At 40.2% G+C, this 17,751-nt stretch overlaps 2 protein-coding genes across 6 annotated transcripts in view; one reads left to right on the top strand and one right to left on the bottom strand.

Annotated features, from left to right (window-relative positions):
• Window positions 1-357: 357 nt before the first annotated feature.
• VPS29 (VPS29 retromer complex component) lies at window positions 358-8,753 on the bottom strand. 2 transcript variants are annotated; one of them, XM_044244290.1, is made up of 5 exons: window positions 8,651-8,741; window positions 6,611-6,622; window positions 3,547-3,738; window positions 1,068-1,303; window positions 358-837 (listed from the first exon to the last, which is right to left on the bottom strand). In XM_044244290.1, exons 1-5 carry the CDS (start codon window positions 8,651-8,653, stop codon window positions 720-722), a joined length of 561 nt encoding a protein of 186 aa, XP_044100225.1. In that variant the 5' UTR covers window positions 8,654-8,741; the 3' UTR covers window positions 358-719. The 2 variants fall into 2 exon arrangements, with proteins under 2 accessions (XP_044100225.1, XP_044100226.1); XM_044244291.1 differs by lacking the exon at window positions 6,611-6,622 and having other exon boundaries at window positions 8,651-8,753.
• A 102-nt stretch (window positions 8,754-8,855) lies between these two features.
• The window catches only part of RAD9B (RAD9 checkpoint clamp component B), a 35,120-nt gene continuing 26,224 nt past the window's right edge, over window positions 8,856-17,751 (top strand). The window contains exons 1-5 of one of the 4 annotated variants that reach the window (XM_044244286.1): window positions 8,856-8,995; window positions 9,865-9,927; window positions 10,886-10,956; window positions 12,142-12,294; window positions 14,431-14,545. In XM_044244286.1, coding sequence (XP_044100221.1) covers window positions 8,959-8,995; window positions 9,865-9,927; window positions 10,886-10,956; window positions 12,142-12,294; window positions 14,431-14,545 — 439 coding nt within the window. In that variant the 5' untranslated portion in view covers window positions 8,856-8,958. The remainder of the gene's footprint in view (window positions 8,996-9,864; window positions 9,928-10,885; window positions 10,957-12,141; window positions 12,295-14,430; window positions 14,546-17,751) is intronic. The other 3 variants (XM_044244288.1, XM_044244284.1, XM_044244287.1) reach the window with 3 other exon arrangements.

Here is a 17,751-nt window from a genome sequence, read left to right as displayed (position 1 = left end):
CTCTTTACATTATATATTCACTCTACTGTGCTTCCTTTCTAAACACTGGTTTAAAAATATATATATATAGGTGTGTGTGTGTGTATGTGTGTGTACATACACAATTAAAACCTGAAATATAGGAATAGGGCAATTTAAAGCAACAGTTTGAGGAATTATTTTGCTAATATGTCAATATAGTATATTTTTTAGAAAATCAAATCTGAGCCCAACATTATGACCTCTAGAGCACTGTAAGAAATGAGAGAGCCCCAAAAGTCAACCCATCTACCTCATCACTTTAATGCTTAGGCGCAGTTTCATATGGTCTCTCATTTTCATGATTTTTAAAAATTAAAACACAGCTTATCAAGGAAGTATAAATGAAAGGTAACTGTTTATTACTGGAGAGAAAAACGTATACAAGAAAATCTAGATTCATTTTCCTCATGCACTACTTTTGTAATAAAGTTCCAGATAATCAACTTTGAAGATATTTACAAGGATAAATTTTTCTTAACACATGACCATTTACTGTATGATGGACATTTTTTCATAGAAATCAAATATGGAAACAGAATATATTCTTATAGTTTACAAGAAGCTTAGAACATTGTATTAACAAGATGATATATTTTACTGCAAAATATTATAAAAGTGATACAATTTTGTGGCTCATGTTTAATTACTTGATTTGAACAGGGGAATGAAAAAAAAAAACAGCAAGACAGGCCTGGCTTTTAAGATTTTTTGTATTCAATTCGTTCTACTTTCACATCATCTCCAATTAGCTGATACACGTAAGTGACAACTGTAGAAGCCTGGATGTCCATCAACACAAATGAAGGAATAATGTTTCTGGAAAAAAATATAAATAACGTCAGTGTTTTGTACTAAAAAGCACCAGCACTAAAAATTTCAATGTATAACAATTTGGATTCAAGGAGAATTCTAGTTGTTATATATTGAAAATAATCACCAAAAGAATTGCCCAAAAGGCTGTAATTATCGAAATGGTTGCATTCCTCCTTCATGAAATGTCACACATGCAATTACTAACTTTAAAAAATTCCCGAATTACAACTCACGTTTCCAAGGCATTATATGCTCCAGTGGCAGAACCTGGGTTAATGTAGAATTTATTCTCATGCTCAAATGCTTCAAATTTGTGTGTGTGTCCCGAGATAAGAATGTCCACATCAAACTGCCTCTGCAACAGGGCTAAGCTGGCCATATCTCCCCAAGGAATAACTTGATGCCCATGGATCAAACCAATTTTGAACTGCCCAACAGTCACAACTTTCTGTTCTGGATAATTCAGATTCTAGAATAAGAAACAGACATTATATACATATAGATACACGTATATATACATATACATATACATATACATATACATATACATATATATACACACACACACACATATATTTTTTTAAGAGATGCTGATGTTTAAGAACAACTAATTTAGGGGGCGCCTGGCTGGCTCAGTGGGTTAAGCCGCTGCCTTCAGCTCAGGTCATGATCTCAGGGTTCTGGAATCGAGTCCCGCATCGGGCTCTCTGCTCAGCAGGGGGCCTGCTTCCCTTCCTCTCTGTGATCTCTTCCCTTCCTCTCTCCTACTGTGATCTCTCTTTGTCAAATAAATAAAATCTTAAAAAAAAAAAAAAAGAACAATTGATTTAGTACTTAACCTGGTTAAGTATTTAATCCCATGTGGATCTTTTGATACAGTGCTCCACAACCAACACATTTACTAAATATATGATTACTCCTCAGTCTCTAAGGCTACAACTATGCTCAAAACATACCTTATTTCAGGGAAATTGGAATTTATCCTGCAATCCCTGCCTCATGTTTATCTTTTTTTTTAAAAACAGAATCTGGGTTCTTTAGGGAAAGCTGTAGAGAATAATTATTCCCCTAAAGTTGTTAGTTTCCTCTAAGAATCCTAGGTATATGACCTATAAGCTAGGTGTGTTCAAATTATATCCCAGACTTTAATTTTACATAACACTCATACAGCACTTAGTATGAAGCAGGCACTAAAAGTTTTATAAATATCAACCTATTTAATACTGACAATCCTATGAAGTAGGTTCTATTATGACTCCCACTTTATGGATGAGGAAACTGAGGCAAAGAAAGGTTAAAATAATTTGCCCAAGGTCACACATTAATTAGTAAGTAGTTAAGCTAAATCAGAAGCAAAAATTGTTAATTCTTGCTACCCAACTTGTCTTTAGCATAATATACACAGAACCCCAAATATGTTTTTAACAAACCAAACCTATATTCTGTTTATTGACAAGAAATCTGCCCCTTCCCTTCTCATCTCCCTGTCTTTCGCCCCCAGGTGAAAGGTTATCTGAATTCTTTTTTAAAATCCACTAAAAAAAAAAAAAAAAAAAAGAAAAAGAAAAAAGAAAAAGACACTATGCTTATTCAGTTTTGTATTAAGGAACACTAGTAAACAGCACCAATGAAGTTAAATTTTGATTTGTGAAAAAGCTTCTATTCCCAAAAATGCAAAGAAAATTCTTCACACATTGGATTTATCATGTTGAATAATATGTTAGTATGAGCTGAGGGTCTTAAAAATCATCTACTCCAATCATATTTACATAAGAGGAAACTGAGGCCAGAAAGATGTAATTTGCCTAAAATCTCATTATTAACTAATGAACAAAGCTGCAATCTCAGAACTTCTAACTGTTCTTTAAAGTCAGGTTTAGGGGTGCCTGGGTGGCTCCGTGGGTTAAAGCCTCTGCCTTCGGCTCAGGTCATGATCCCGAGGTCCTGGGAATGAGCTCCGCATCGGGCTCTCTGCTCAGAGGGGACCTACTTCCCCCTCTCTCTCTGCCTGCCTCTCTGCCTACTTGTGATCTCTGTCTGTAAAATAAATAAATAAAATCTTAAAAAAAAATAAAGTCAGGTTTATTGAGGTATAATTCACATATACTAAAATTACTCTTTTTAGTGTATAATTTAAGGGTTTTTGACAAATGCATACAATTATGTAAGCTCTGCCACAACCAAGACCCAGAACAGTTTTACCACCTTCTCAAACTTCCTCATCCCCCTTCGTAATTAACCCTGGAGTTAGAGACCCACAGTGGGGTTTTCAGCATAGTGGTGATGTGATCTTACTTCACCTAAAAAGGATCACACTGGTTGCTACTTGGAGAATTAACTATGAAGGGAGGAAGGGTAGAATGAGGAAGCTGGAACACAGGAAAGTGATATGGTGGCTTGGAACAGGGTAGTAAAGGCAGTGGTGAAAAGTCTGTAATAAAAGCTTTATAAACCAAGTGACAGTACTATAAAAAAGTGACAAAATCACTTTTAGTCCATATCAATCAGTTTAGAACAAGTATGGTAATATGTTTAGTCTAACATGGTGATTTTTAAAGAGTAAGGAAAAAGTAGTGTAAGTAAAATGTATTGGGGAAGTTAACAACAATAAAAAGACCATGACAGTTCAGAAACTCAGGTGTAAAGGATAAAGTTTATACATCTAAGTATCAAGAAAAGAAATATTTGTGAATGGAAAGAGAAATACATCACCTCATCGAAGTCTCCTCTCACAATATGAACATCACCGGCCAGCGTCTTGAGATAGTCGTAACTCTCTTTGGTGCAAAGGTTTCCAGTACAGAGAATGTGCTGAATCTTTCCTGGCACCAGGAGTTTTTTGAATTTAGCCGGCAAACTGTTGCACCGGTGTGGGATGTGCAGGTCTCCTAATACCAACACCAACTTTAAAGTGTCAAGGTGAGACAAGGGTAATGTCAAATATGACGTCAAAACAAGATGTTCTCCTAAACTTTAACTCCCCTTGTAAATTAAACTAAGCAGACATTCCAGAACCCAAAAGAGTAGAAGTTATCCATATAGTTATCATGACCATTTAAACAAAGACACGTATGGTAACATACTGTGTTCTAATCAGCCTTATTCTGGTCATAAACAGTGTGCATACACAATATAGGTCATCATTCTACTTACCAAGAATAAAATCAGGCTTTCTTAAGCAATTCATTTAGAGACCTATAAATGACACTGAGTTTTAAAAATTGCAAAATGATAAATATACTGTGGGGTCCTATGGAATTTGGCATTTGTGAATGATATGGTAATTCATATTTCTGCAGCTATAATGTCAAACATAATGTACTGATTCCAGTGTTTTAGGAACATTAATGAAGAGAATTGTTAAAAATGTAGTGACAGAGAAAAAATTCTGTAATTTATGTTTACTAGACTAAAACTATTTAGAGGAAAAGCAGCCAAAAGTTACAATATTTGTCACTAAAAACTATTAGCTATATAGTACAAAGGCATAAAAACAGCCTATGTGGGGCACCTGGGTGGCTCAGTGGGTTAAGCCTCTGCCTTCGGCTCAGGTCATGGTCTCAGGGCTTCTTGATCGAGCCCCGCATCGGGCTCTCTGCTCAGCAGGGAGCCTGCTTCCCTTCCTCTCTCTCTCTGCCTGCCTCTCTGCCTACTTGTGATCTCTGTCAAATAAATAAGTAAAATCTTTTTTTTTTAAGATTTTATTTATTTATTTGACAGAGAGAGATCACAAGTAGACAGAGAGGCAGGCAGAGAGAGAGAGAGGAAAGCAGGCTCCCTGCTGAGCAGAGAGCCCGATGCGGGACTTGATCCCAGGACCCCGAGATCATGACCTGAGCCGAAGGCAGCGGCTTAACCCACTGAGCCACCCAGGCGCCCAAATAAATAAAATCTTAAAAAAAATACCAAAAAAACCAGCCTATGTTTCAAAGAGTTTCAATAGGACAAACACATGCTTTTGAATTATGATCTCTGTTCTCTCTTCTAATTAGAAATCCTCACTGTCATATTTTTACTGCCTAGATTAAATGGCCTATGTATCCTCAGTTTGGTTCCCTAACTTAAAATAACATTTTAAGTCTTTCGTGTGCATTAGAGCATTAAAGAGAGAGAGAGAGAAAGAAATCAGCTAAATAAGTGATAAATTTAGCAGGAGGTGGTTTAGAGTTGCAATACAGTCTCAGATGACAAAAATAAATTTTGCACTTAAGTATAACAGAATAAAAAACTTCAATCTTGTAAAATTTTAATTTTACAATTTCAAAATTTGACAAATTAACATCACTTAATTCAGTCATTTAATGGAATATTGTCAATGGTCATTTTAAATATTTGTCATCCAAAGGACAATTATCAATTTCTTCCTGTTGATTAACAGACACCTTCATTCTGTAACAGGATGTTTTCCCATACAGACATCCCATCCATAAATGTACATGCCCTTTAACTCCTTTTAAAGAAGGCATGACTATTCCTTAATATCATCCAAGAAAACATTAAGTATCTAAAGTAGAATAAAAACAAAATAGTTTTGCCACCATAGACTTTGTGAACTGAAATTAATCAAAAATAAAATGTGTGAAACTATAATTATTACTAAAACAAACGACTCATCTTGCAACAAATATCAACATGATTACAAAGGAAAGGAACTGTTATCAGGACACAGAGTAACTGAAATAATGCAAGATTACAAAATTAGCATACTTTAAAAAGAAATTGTTAAATAAGTTTCTTCTTTTTAAAGAGCAGTTTCAGCTAGTATTTGTTCAGTGACTTAATTATTTCAATCCAGGGGCGCCTGGGTGGCTCAGACCTTAAGCACCTGCCTTTCTGCCTTTGGTTTAGGTCATGATGCCAGGGTCCTGAGATCGAGTCCCACATCGGGCTCCCTGCTCCACAAGCAGCCTGCTTCTTCCTCTCCTACTCCCCCTGCTTGTGTTCCCTCTCTCGCTGTGTCTCTCTCTGTCAAATAAATAAGATCTTAAAAAAAATGGTTTCAATCCAGAGCTTCGTGGATAAGACATCTTACTGTAAAACTAAAAACAACTACGAAGTTTCAACTCTCATGGGTAATCAATGCAAAAGTACCTGGAGAGAGAACAGTCTTCATCTTTAGAGGGGGATCCCTTCGGATATAGACTGAAGTACATAGTTAATGTGGGAAGCTGGCATTTGAGAAAAAGGTAAAAAAAAAATAGATTTCTATAGTTAAAAAAAAAAAAGAACCTTAAACTCATAAAGGGCGTACGTCTACCGCAGGATGAAAATCTTTGGGACTGATAATGAATGAGCTGTTCAATCTGAAGGTGCTCAAAAAGATATTAGTATGATATGATACTTCATAATGATCAATGACCTCAATTCTATCATGTATTCTGGATTATGCTCAAGTGTACCCAGATTATTAGCAGTTTAAAGATACAACTATAGGAATGACCAAACAAAAATTATTTCAAACTAGTAAAGATTCTTACTAAGACTCTTGTTTCATGTAGGTGACTACATTAGAGTGTCGCATAACAAATGTCATACTCTGCGGAATTTCCTTGCCCAAACTCCACACTTTGGACAGTTCAGGTTAGACAAAGTTTATAGTCTTTTGAGACAGCAAAAGATCCTGAACTGGCAGTCTTATTAAATTCAAATAAGAACCAACCCAATCAAAGCATAGGAAGTTGGCTACTTCCTATTGGAGAGACTGTAAAAGGGTGAAAATCCCAGTAATCAGCCACCCGACCACCGCTGTTAGTACGAGCTAAGAGAAGAAACTTACTCTGTGCCCAGCCTTAGTGGAATGAAGAAGTTGATTGCAGACAGGGGAATGAAAAAAAAGGGTGAAACATGACCAATGTTAAAAGAAAGCAACGAAAAGAAACAAACCAAAAACAGAGCAATGAAAAACTCATATCAAATGAATACGCAAACAATTGTTAATGATTTCTGGGTGTTATGAGAGAGAATGTTAAAAATTGGCTTTGCTCAAAACATCACCAAAAGAACCATTTGCTGTATTTTTAAACATGACACACACATACACACACTGTAAAAAAAGAAAAAGGAAAACTGCCTTGTCAATTTTTTCTGCTTCTCATCTTATTCTCTATATTGCCTTCCTCCCCTTTCGTTTCCTGTTGTCTAGAATTTTATAAGACAATTTGGAAAATTCATCAGTAACAATGTAAATGAAAGCTAACATTTTTGTGAATTCTTAAAGACTAATTATTCCTCAAGTATACTCATTTTAATTCTCTTATGCTCAAAACTCTAGCAGGTAGAAAATTTATGCCACAGCTAGATCCTTGTTTTGTATAGATCTAACACAGCATTTTGAATAAATTATCAGATGGTGAAGTCACCAACTAAAGATGATAAAAGAGCAAAAACATTCCTCCAGCCAAAACTGGACCCTCTCCACACCTGAATTTGCTGCCCATTGACACTGGACATTACTAAGTGTTGAACATTTCTAGTCTACTTTGCCAAGTGAAAGGTTTTTAATCATAAAAGAATCAGCTAATGCTAAATTTTGCTCAATTCTAACTCAGGTGACAAGTTACGTTCCAGTATAACTACCCTAAAAAAGTGTTCATCTTTCAAAAAAATTTTAGAAACATGAGTATGGAATCATGTCTTCTGTCTCAAAATTACTGTAAACCAGATCACTCTGAACTGGAGTCTGTTTAGAAGCAAAAATAAAAAACGGGATTAACGCCTTTCACATATACAAAGACACCAAAGAAGCATGTACCGTAAATCTTTGGCTGTCACATCTATAAGCCACCTTAAAGGATATGCTTGTCATGGAACCGTGATAATCTTAAAAATACCATGGATGCTTATCAGAGAAGTCCCTTTAGAGTTACCCTCAGCAACACAAATAGCAAAAATACTGATAATCGGAGCTCTTTTTGAACAGGTTCTTAACTTTTTAGGGGGTGAAAGGCACCTCTGGAAATCTGATTACAGTTATGAGCCCTCTTCAGTAGCAGCTCCTGAGTTTTTAGGTAGGACGGTCTTAGGGGCAGAAACCTACTGGAGGCCAGTGAGTGGCGGGCCAGCCCTGAAGCTGGCGGGGCAATCTGATGAACGACTGAAGTAAAACTCCCCAAAGTACCCCCCTGGCGCCAGCACAGGCTCTTTACCTGAAAAAAATACATATTCACAAAATTTTCTAATTTCAGGGAGCTCATAAACCCTTTAGAAAACAACAGTTCCAACCATTCTAAGAGCCAAATCCAGTCCCCTGGGGACTCACTACCACATTTCAATGGCAGCTGCACTTTATTTCAAGGTTCATCCCCAGAAGGCAAATTAAAATGGATAGGGGATTATGCTTCCCGTTTTGCATCCCAGAAGCCAGCTTCCAACACATGCGGTGGCAACCAGCATACCCCATGCAGCCGGAGGTGCCTTTTGAGGGAAAAGAGTAGGGAAACGTCTGGAAACGGAGGGGATGCTATGCCCCTCTCTCGGGGACGCCGGAGGCCCCGGCCTAAAGGCCTTTTCCGGATCGGGCGTGCGGGTCTCGTGACTGGACGAGCCGCTGAGACGGGCCCTTTCCCAACCACGGACGTCCACGGACGTCCTCTGGCCCCCGGGTCGGGGGTGCGAGGCCAGAGCCGGCCGCACCCAGAGGTGGCTTCTCCTTATCCTCTCCTGCCCTCCCCCTAAGCCTTCACCAGGCCTGGCCCTGGGCTGCGCGCCACCAACTCCGAAATGGCCCACGCCCTCGCCTAGAGACTCCCAGTTGCTCCCAACGACGCAGCACCGCGGCCAAGAGCTAGGCCTCGGTCGCCGCATCTGCCGTCCTCACCATCCTGTCACTGGGCTCCGCTCAGTTACCAGCACCGCCACCGCCTTCTTCCTCGGGCTCCTCGGCGACCCGCCCACTTCGCTCTCAACCAATGACAGATGAAGTCGGCGGAAGCCGGCCTACGGGGGCCCGCTGAGGCCTTTCTCCGCCGTAAAACGTAGCTGCTCCTTGGGAAATGGTGGCGGGGGGGGGGCGCGGGGGGAAGGAGTAAGATCTCGAAGCCTCGAAAAGAACGGGCGACATCCGGGCATCTGGGGGCCGTCGAGCAGAGGCGTGCCTTGGAGCGCGGCTTGTTAGGGGCCGCGGCCATGCTGAAGTGCGGGATGAGCGGCAGTCAGGTGAAAGGTGGAGCGACTTTCTTGCCTTCCTATGTAGAAAAGGGAAAGAAAAAAAGGGCGATTGAGAGAGAGAGAGAGACCTTATAAGATTCATGGGGGCGATTTCCCCCTTGTCCGTTATGTGTAGGGGTTGGCAACACAAGGCGTGGCCATGAACCACCGCCACCCATCCAGGCTCCTAGTAGCTTCCGAGGGGAGGAAGAGGGCCTATCGGCTTTGATTAATGCATAGTATTTATGGTCTTCAGTGTCCGTGAAATGAACCTGCACCATTGGAACAGAGATTTGGAATGCGGGCCTCAAACTCAGAATGATAAGGACTGCGTGAGGAGGAGTTGGGGGGAAAAAGAGGCTTGAACAGTTCAAGTATTTTAGTCCCACGAGGAAAGCATCAGCGTGGTTTTTATTCCGGATTCTACCATTTTTCGATGTAGGACCTGGGACAATTCACTGAATCACTGTGGGGCTCCGTTTCCTCATCTGTAAAAATGAGAATAATGACAGCATTTTCTTCATAGGGCTTGTAGGGATGAAACAGGCATGTAAAGAGCTCAGTAATAGACGGGACGGCGCAGGAACTGTTATATGTTATCGATGGTACTTACACATCAGTTACTCCAGAAAGTCTCTGTTTAAGAGAAGAACGGTTTCCTACAGATTGTAACGTGGAAGTGACTGTAGAAGGGCATCTTGTGTCGTGGTTAGCTTCCTCCGGGTTGAGGCCATCCGTGGAACGGTAGTAATGAACAGGAAAGGGAAGCACAAGCTCCCGGCTGTTACAGGTTCTCGGTGTTCTAGAACTTCTGTAGCAGTGTATATAGCTCAGTTCTCAATAAACAAATATTTGTATGATTATTTTGCTTTTCCTCCTGGACAGGGCTCAAGGCACTGGGAGGGCAGGATCCATTCCTGTCCTGTTCATTGCTCTGCCCGCATGGCGGTAGGTAGTACTCGGAACATAGTAGGGGCTCAAAAACTATTCATTGGATGAGTGAAAGGTCTACATCAGGCAGCTCCAGGAAAAAGTGTTGAATAGGAAGTGGTAAAAAGGGAGAAATGCCTCTAACCTCCCCACTACCCCAGCCCCCTTCATTCTATCTCAGTTTCAGGCTGGCATCCCCAATTCACACGCTTCTGATTTTTAAGCATTATAATTTGATTTTATGTTCTGGAATTTTTTCTTTTTTTTTTTTTTACTGTTCTGTAGATTGATGTGGCCATCCATTTTATCTATCTATTTGGGAGACAGAGAGAGAGGCAGAGTTCATGCTGAGCATAGAGCCCAACAGTATCCTCTATCTGCCACATTTTGTACTTATTCATAATTGTTAAGAATATTAATACTGTTATATCAGATTAGACAGATATGTCACCCAGCCTAGCCTCTCTTCCTTACACGGCATCTGAGTGTGTTTGGTGGGAAGATCTGGCATCTTGCACGCTAACCTCAAGTATCAGAGATGCATCTTGAATGCCTCTAATTTCTGTGTTGACCTTGCCACCCATGAAGTTATTAAATTCCTTCAAATCCCTCCATGCTCTGTTTTCACACTTCTTTTTTGGGAGGGGAGAGGAGGCAGGTAATATATGTATTTAAACCAAGTCTAAAAATATGTTAGTATGGAAATTGGCTTGCCACAGTAGCTCCATGCAGATATACAGAAAGGAAGAGTGTGCAATTTATCATTTTGCACACACTGTAAATTTATTGAGCTCTTACTATATGTCTTACATTTTGTCAAGAGTATTATGTATTTAAAACAATTTTTAGCATTGGTCTATAAAACACTGTTCTTTGTGCATTAAAACTTGAGTCCTGTGAATGCTGAAGTAGTCCTATGATTTGTATTTATTGTTTGAGGAAAGAATGTAAGCAGTACCTTTCTTTTTCTTCGTAGTATTTGGAAAAGCAATCCAAGCTCTATCACGAATCAGTGACGAGCTGTGGCTAGACCCATCTGAAAAAGGTGTAAGTAAGATATACCATCTATTAAGGCAAAAGAAGATGTTTAAAGATCCCAGTCCAGACTGAATGTTAATTTGGAAACCCAGAAATTGTAATTATTCCTTTCACTATTCATCTTTATTTGACATATCTGAATACACTGAAAGCATATTATAAAAATGCAGAGAAACACACGAGGTTTAAGTTAGATCTTGCAAACTGATGGTCAAGAGGCTAAATATGTTTTGTGGGATTGCACTCATTTTTTAAATTTTTAATTTTTTTTAAAGGTTATATTTGTTTATTTGGCAGACTGAGATCACAAGTAGGCAGAGAGGCAGGCAGAGAGAGGAGGAAGCAGGCTCCCTGCTGGGCAGAGAGCCCGATTCAGCGCTCGATCCCAGGACTCTGGGATCATGACCTGAACCATAGGCAGAGGCTTAACCCACTGAGCCACCCGGGAGCCCCGTGCACTCAATTTTTTTTTTTTAAGATTATTTTTATTTATTTAACAGAGAGAGAGAGAGAGAGAGACAGTGAGAGAGGGAACAAAGCAAGGGGAGTGGGAGAGGGAGAAGCAGGCTTCCCGTTGAGCAGGAGCCCGATGAGAGACTTGATCCCAGGACCCCAGGATCATGACCAGAGCTGAAGGCAGACGCTTAAGGACTGAGCCACCCAGGCGCCCCAAGTGAAAAAATTTCCTAAGCTTAAAAATTGGGAAGGTCCACGTAAAGATCTGAGTTTCTTTCTTCTCTTAAAAACTTAGATCTGACAGTTTGAGGCCAGCATTCCCAGGTGGCAGTAGTTGGCTGGCACTGACTGCTGGTTTCTCATTTTAGATAAGGCAAGAGATTGTCATTTTGCTGCCATCTTCTTACCCCCTTTTAAATTGCCTTCTGCCAACTTCTATTGAATTAAAGTTAAAGGCATTTACAACTTTACAATTTCAACATGTAAGATTTTAGAGGTATTACTTACATGTTTTCAATATAGATGTGTATCCATGTATGGAGATGTATGCGAATTCAATATACAATGATGACACAACCCATTTAATATTTATAATAATTCATATGTATAAGGTAGTCCATATAATGCAGTTACCATCCCACAGCCTTATTTGAACACATTTAATTGCAGTCTTAAACAAAATAGAATTTTTAAAATCATTTAAAAAAAGTTTTTTCCTTAATACCTCTTATTTTTCAGCTTGCTCTAAGATCTGTGAATTCTTGTCGGTCAGCATACGGATGTGTCCTCTTTTCTCCTCTGTTTTTTCAACATTATCAATGGTCAACCTCAGTGAAAGTAAATGAGAATGATTCGAAAACATCAAATTTAAATTGCAAATTGGGAATGAAGGTAAATATAAGTGGCCCTGGTTTTCTCTGGTATTGTAGAAATTTTTATTACACAGGACATAACATCTATTCTGCATTTAAACATGGTTTAAAAGGCATGCGGGATGGTCACCTGGGTGGCTCAGTGGGTTAAGCCGCTGCCTTCGGCTCAGGTCATGATCTCAGGGTCCTGGGATCGAGTCCCGCATTGGGCTCCCTGCTCGGCAGGGAGCCTGCTTCCCTCTCTCTCTCTCTGCCTGTCTCTCTGTCTACAGTGATCTCTCTCTCTGTCAAATAAATAAATAAATAAAATTAAAAAAAAAAAAGGCATGCAGGACCCCCCAATGTTTATAGCAGCTATGTCCACAATAGCCCAACTATGGAAAGAGCCCAGATGTCCATTGACAGATGAATTGGTAAAGAAGATGGGGTATATATGTACAATGGAATATTGGAATATTACTCAGCCATCAAAAAATTAAATCTGGGGTACCTTGGTGGCTCAGTGGGTTAAGCCTCTGCCTTTGGCTCAGGTCATGATCTCAGGGTCCTGGGATTGAGCCCTGCATCTGGCTCTCTGTTCAACAGGAAGCCTGCTTCCCCCTGTCTCTCTGCCTACTCGTGATCTTTCTCTCTGTCAAAGAAATAAATGAAATCTTTTAAAAAAATGAAATCTTACCATTTGCAATGACAAGGATGGGACCAGAGGGTATTATGCTAAGTGAAATAAGTCAACCACAGAAAGACAATTATATGATTTCGCTCATATGTAGAATTTAAGAAATGAAACGGGATCAAAGGGGAAAGGATGAAAAAATAAAATAAGATGAAATCAGGGAGACAAACCATGGGGCGCCTGGGTGGCTCAGTGGGTTAAAGCCTCTGCCTTCAGCTCAGGTCATGATCTCAGGGTCCTGGGATCGAGCCCCGCATCGGGCTCTCTGCTCAGTAGAGAGACTGCTTCCCCCTCTCTCTCTGCCTGCCTCTCTGCCTACTTGTGATCTTTGTCTGTCAAATAAATAAATAAAATCTTAAAAAAAAAAAAAAGAAATCAGGGAGACAAACCATAAAGGACTCTCTCTCTCTCTCTCTCTTTTCTTTTAAAGATTTTATTTATTTGAGAGAGCGAGCGAGCACGAGCATGAGCAGGGTGAGGGTCAGAGGGAGAAGCAGACTCCTTGCTGAGCAGGGAGCCCAATCAGGGCTCCACCCCAGGACCCTAGGATCATGACCTGAGGCAAAGGCAGATGCTTAACTGATGGAGCCGTCCAGGTGCCCCAGGAGATTCTTACTAAAGAAACAAACTGAGGGTTGCTGGAGGGGAGGTGGCTGGGGGTTTGTGGTAACTGGGTGATGGGCATTAAGGAGGGCACATGATAGAATGAGCACTGGGTGTTACATGTAACTAATTGATGACTCATCAAACTCTACCTCTGAAATTCATATTATACTATGTTAATTGAATTAATTTTTAAAATTTTTTTGAAAGATTCTATTTATTTATATGACAGACAAAGAGAGATCACAAATAGGCAGAGAGGCAGGCAGAGAGAGAGGAGGAAGCAGGCTCCATGCTGAGCAGAGAGTCCGATGCGGGGCTCGATCCCAGGATCCTGAGATCATGACCTGAGGTGAAGGCAGATGCTTGACCATCTGAGCCACCCACCCACCCCTAATTAATTGAATTTAATTTAAAAAAAAAGAGAGAGAAAAACAGTGTTAAAAGAAGGGGAAAATACCTTCTGAACCCAGAAAAGAAATTAATATTGGCTATTCTCTTTTTCTTTTTCTTTTTTTTTTTTTTGAAAGAATTTATTTATTTATCTGGCAGGCAGAGAGAGAGGAGGAAGCAGGCTCCATGCTAAGCAGAGAGCCCAATGTGGGGCTCGATCCCAGGACCTTGGGATCATGACCTGAGCCGAAAGCAGAGGCTTTAACCCACTGAGCCACCCAGGCACCCCATTGGCTACTTTATTTTTAAGGTTGACATTGCATAGTCACATAGTTCAAAGCAGAAATAAAAATTTAAAAATATTTTTTAAAAAAAGCATGTAGGCCAAACCTATTTACTTATGAATATACATACTCTTCTTTTGTTAGTTAAACTAACCAAAACCGTATTAAGTATGTGCTGTTCTATGTTGTATTTGTGTTACAGTCAATTCTGCCCATCTTTAGATGTCTGAATTCCCTCGAAAGAAATGTAGAGAATTGCAGAATTTTCACCAGATCCGATCAGTGCAAAGTCGTCATTCAGTTCTTTTGCAGACATGGTAGGTGTCATTAAAGCTAGTTTAAAGCACTGTGTGGTTTTTTTTTTTTTTTTTTTTAGTATTTTTTATGTTTAGAGTATTCAAAGTGCAAATTAAGACTTCTCACTGCATTCCTGCTTAGAATCTGGTTTTGTGGTAGAGCCATTTAAGTAATTGAAAAGTATTATCTTATGTCTCCATAGAAGTTTTATGAAGTAATTGGTAATAATTTTTTCCTTTTCCGACTTGTCAGCAGCACAAGCTTTGCCTGCATACAAACCACTTTTTTTTTTTAATGTCCACTTTAATTCAAATAATAGGTGTTTCTAAAATTAACTGGCTGCTTGACGATATTCTGGGAGAGTGCCTTGGTAACAGAGTTCTTTAGTAAGAACAGAAAGGAATAATGGCAGCCTGTATTGGAAGTCAGATAGTCAGATAGTCCTGGATCTGGGAGGCAGATAGTCCCGTATCTGGGACCGAAAGAAGTGTGTAAACACCCCCAGGGTCACAGAACTAGTAAGCTGCCGAGCCTGGTTTTGAGTCGAGCCCCACTAATAGGAGCCAAAACCTTTATACATTCTCTCTGTCACACCAAACTGTAAATCACATTTCCTGCCTTATAGCCTTGCCGGGTAGATATTCAAATGTTTTACTCACAAGACATTTACATGCTTGAGTATCTCTAGCATGATGGTTAAGAGCATGAATTCTGAAGGGCACAAGGTCTGGGGCAGGAATCCTGTCCTGTCCTTTCCTTGCTGCTACTTTGGGCAGATTATTTAACCTCTGCGTGCCTCATTTGCCCCAGATGTAAAATGGGAATCATGTTAGTCCCAGCATTCTTGGGTTTTTGTAAGGATTCAGTGAGTTATAGGAAGTTAGAGTTCTACAGTGTTTAAAAAAAAATGCCTGGCACGTTCTCTAAGTGTTAGCTCTAGTTACAACTTTTATAACTGCTGCTATTTTATTTGAAGTTAGCAGGTAGAATTGAATGCTTTAAAAAAGCCCATTCCTGGAGCGCCTTGCTGGCTCAGTCGTTAAACATCTGCCTTTGGCTCAGGTCATGGTCCCAGGGTCCTGGGATCAAGCCCGGCATTGGGCTCTCTGCTCCGTGAGAAGTTTGCTTCTCTCTCTCCCATTCACCCTGCTTGTGTTCCCTCTCTCGCTATGTCGCTCTCTGTCAAATAAATAAAATCTTAAAAAAAAAAAAAAAAGCTCATGCTTGTGATCTTCTAAGTCCAAATCTTTTTTTGTAGTGGAACTGTCTTCTGGAAGGTTGTGATAGTGTTACAATTATCTTATATTTGTTACTGTGCCTGACATTTATCTTAATATTTTAAGCTCATATTCTATTATATTATATTCTTCAATTTTTTTCCTGCAAAATATCAATGATTTAACATGATTTCCCCCCTTCTTTGAATTTTAGTTCACATAATAGCAGAATCACATAAAGAGCATAATTAAAAGCTTAGCAGTCCTTGACATCACAGACTTGGGTGTAGATTCCCCTATATTTCTTTCTTTTCTTTTTTTAAGATTTTATTTATTTGGGGTGCCTGGGTGGCTCCGTCCTTAAGCGTCTGCCTTTGGCTCAGGTCATGATCCCAGGTCCTGGGATCGAGCCCCCCATTGGGCTCCCTGTTTGGTAGGAAGCCTGCTTCTCCCTCTACCATTCCCCTGCTTGTGTTCCCTCTCTCGCTGTCTCTCTCTCTCTCTCTGCAAAAACAAAAACAAACAAAAAAAAACAACAAAACCTTTAAAAAATATAAAGATTTAATTTATTTATTTGATAGAGAGAGTACAAACAAGGGAGCAGCAAGGGGAGGGAGAAGCAAGCTTCTGTGGAACAAGGAGCCCGATGTGGGGCTTGATCCCAGGATCCTGGGATCTTGACCTGAGCTGAAGGTAGTTGCTTAACCGACTGAGCACCCCAGGTGCCCCTCTTCTATATTTCTTATTTGCTTGTGAAAGTACATAAGCTTTGTCAAAGCAAATTGAACAAACTTTTTAGGATCTCAGAAAGTAAGAGAGTTTTATTCGAGCCCAAGTTAGGACAACTGCTCAGGAAACACTTTTCACAGGAAGAGGGTGCTCCAGAGGATGAACAGTTTCTAGAGGCTTATGTACATTTTTACATCTTGTAAAAGCTGAAAAGGTTACAGATGAGCATGTAGGCAGGCATCACGAGTTTTATCGTAAAGGAGCACGGGGAGCAGGAGCATTGATTGAGATGCCGCAGGGACAAGATGGTTTTCCTTTAGGTTACTCACAAAGCAGATGGACTTTGCACATGTGGCAGGCAATACATCAGGCTTTTGGTTCGAACAAAGTTTACGTATAGTCATGTGAACTTAGGAAGAAATCTGAGATGGCCTCCCTCGTGTATCAGGCCTTTAGAGAGTTTTTCTCTAATGAGTTCTCCGAACTCATTTTCTTTTCTGGAAATAGGGATAATCTTACCTGCCCTCACCTTCCGGGGTTGTTGTGAATGGGAAGCAGGATTTTAAGTGCGAAGCAGAGCATGGTGTCTGGCTCGGAAAGAGGACTACGTCGTCGGTGATTGCTGCTGTTACCGTGACCCTCATCGCTTATTTCCAGCTAGATTTTAAATAGCCCATTTTTCAGTTTCTGAAGACTCTCTCAAGTGCCTTGATTATGTCTAATGACTAATACATATTTGTGATTGGTTGATTTTTAATAGCTTTTGTAGGCAAGCTGTAGGAGTTAGGATACTTTGAGTTGCAAGTAACAGAAAAAAACCCACACAGAAAACCCAACTCAAACTGACTTTAATAATTAGGAGGAATAGCGGCTCGTGTAATGAAAAGTTCGAAATTAGGTCATAGACATGACCTGGTTTGACCCAGGCTGCCGCAGCTGCTACTGCTTTTCCTCCTCCCTCCCTCTCTCTCTCTCTCTCTCTCCCTCTCTCCCTCTCTTCCTCCCTCCCTCCCTTCCAAGATTTTATTTATTTATGAGAGAGAGAGAGAGACAGAGAGAGACAGAGATCACAAGCAGGCAGAGAGGCAGGCAGAGAGAGAGAGAGAAGCAGACTCCCCACTGATCAGAGAGCTCGATGCGGGGCCCCATGACCCCAGGGTCATGACCTGTGCTGAAGGCAGAGGCTTAACTGACTGAGTCATCCAGGCACCTCTTTCCTTTTCTTTTTAAAATTCACTCAGTTCTACTTTCCTCCATGTGATTTACCCTAAGGCCAGTTT

Source organism: Neovison vison, chromosome 3 (genome assembly GCF_020171115.1).
Source record: "Neovison vison isolate M4711 chromosome 3, ASM_NN_V1, whole genome shotgun sequence".
Classification (NCBI taxonomy): domain Eukaryota; kingdom Metazoa; phylum Chordata; class Mammalia; order Carnivora; family Mustelidae; genus Neogale; species Neogale vison.
This window is presented reverse-complemented; position numbering and strand designations above follow the sequence as displayed.

Excerpts from the sequence above, each read along its gene's own strand:
- VPS29 (XM_044244290.1), bottom strand. Across the intron at positions 1,304-3,546 it reads TGAGAGGAGACTTCGATGAG|AATCTGAATTATCCAGAACA; the intron begins GTGATGTATTTC and ends TTCTTATTCTAG. Across the intron at positions 838-1,067 it reads GCATATAATGCCTTGGAAAC|AAACATTATTCCTTCATTTG; the intron begins GTGAGTTGTAAT and ends ATTTTTTTCCAG.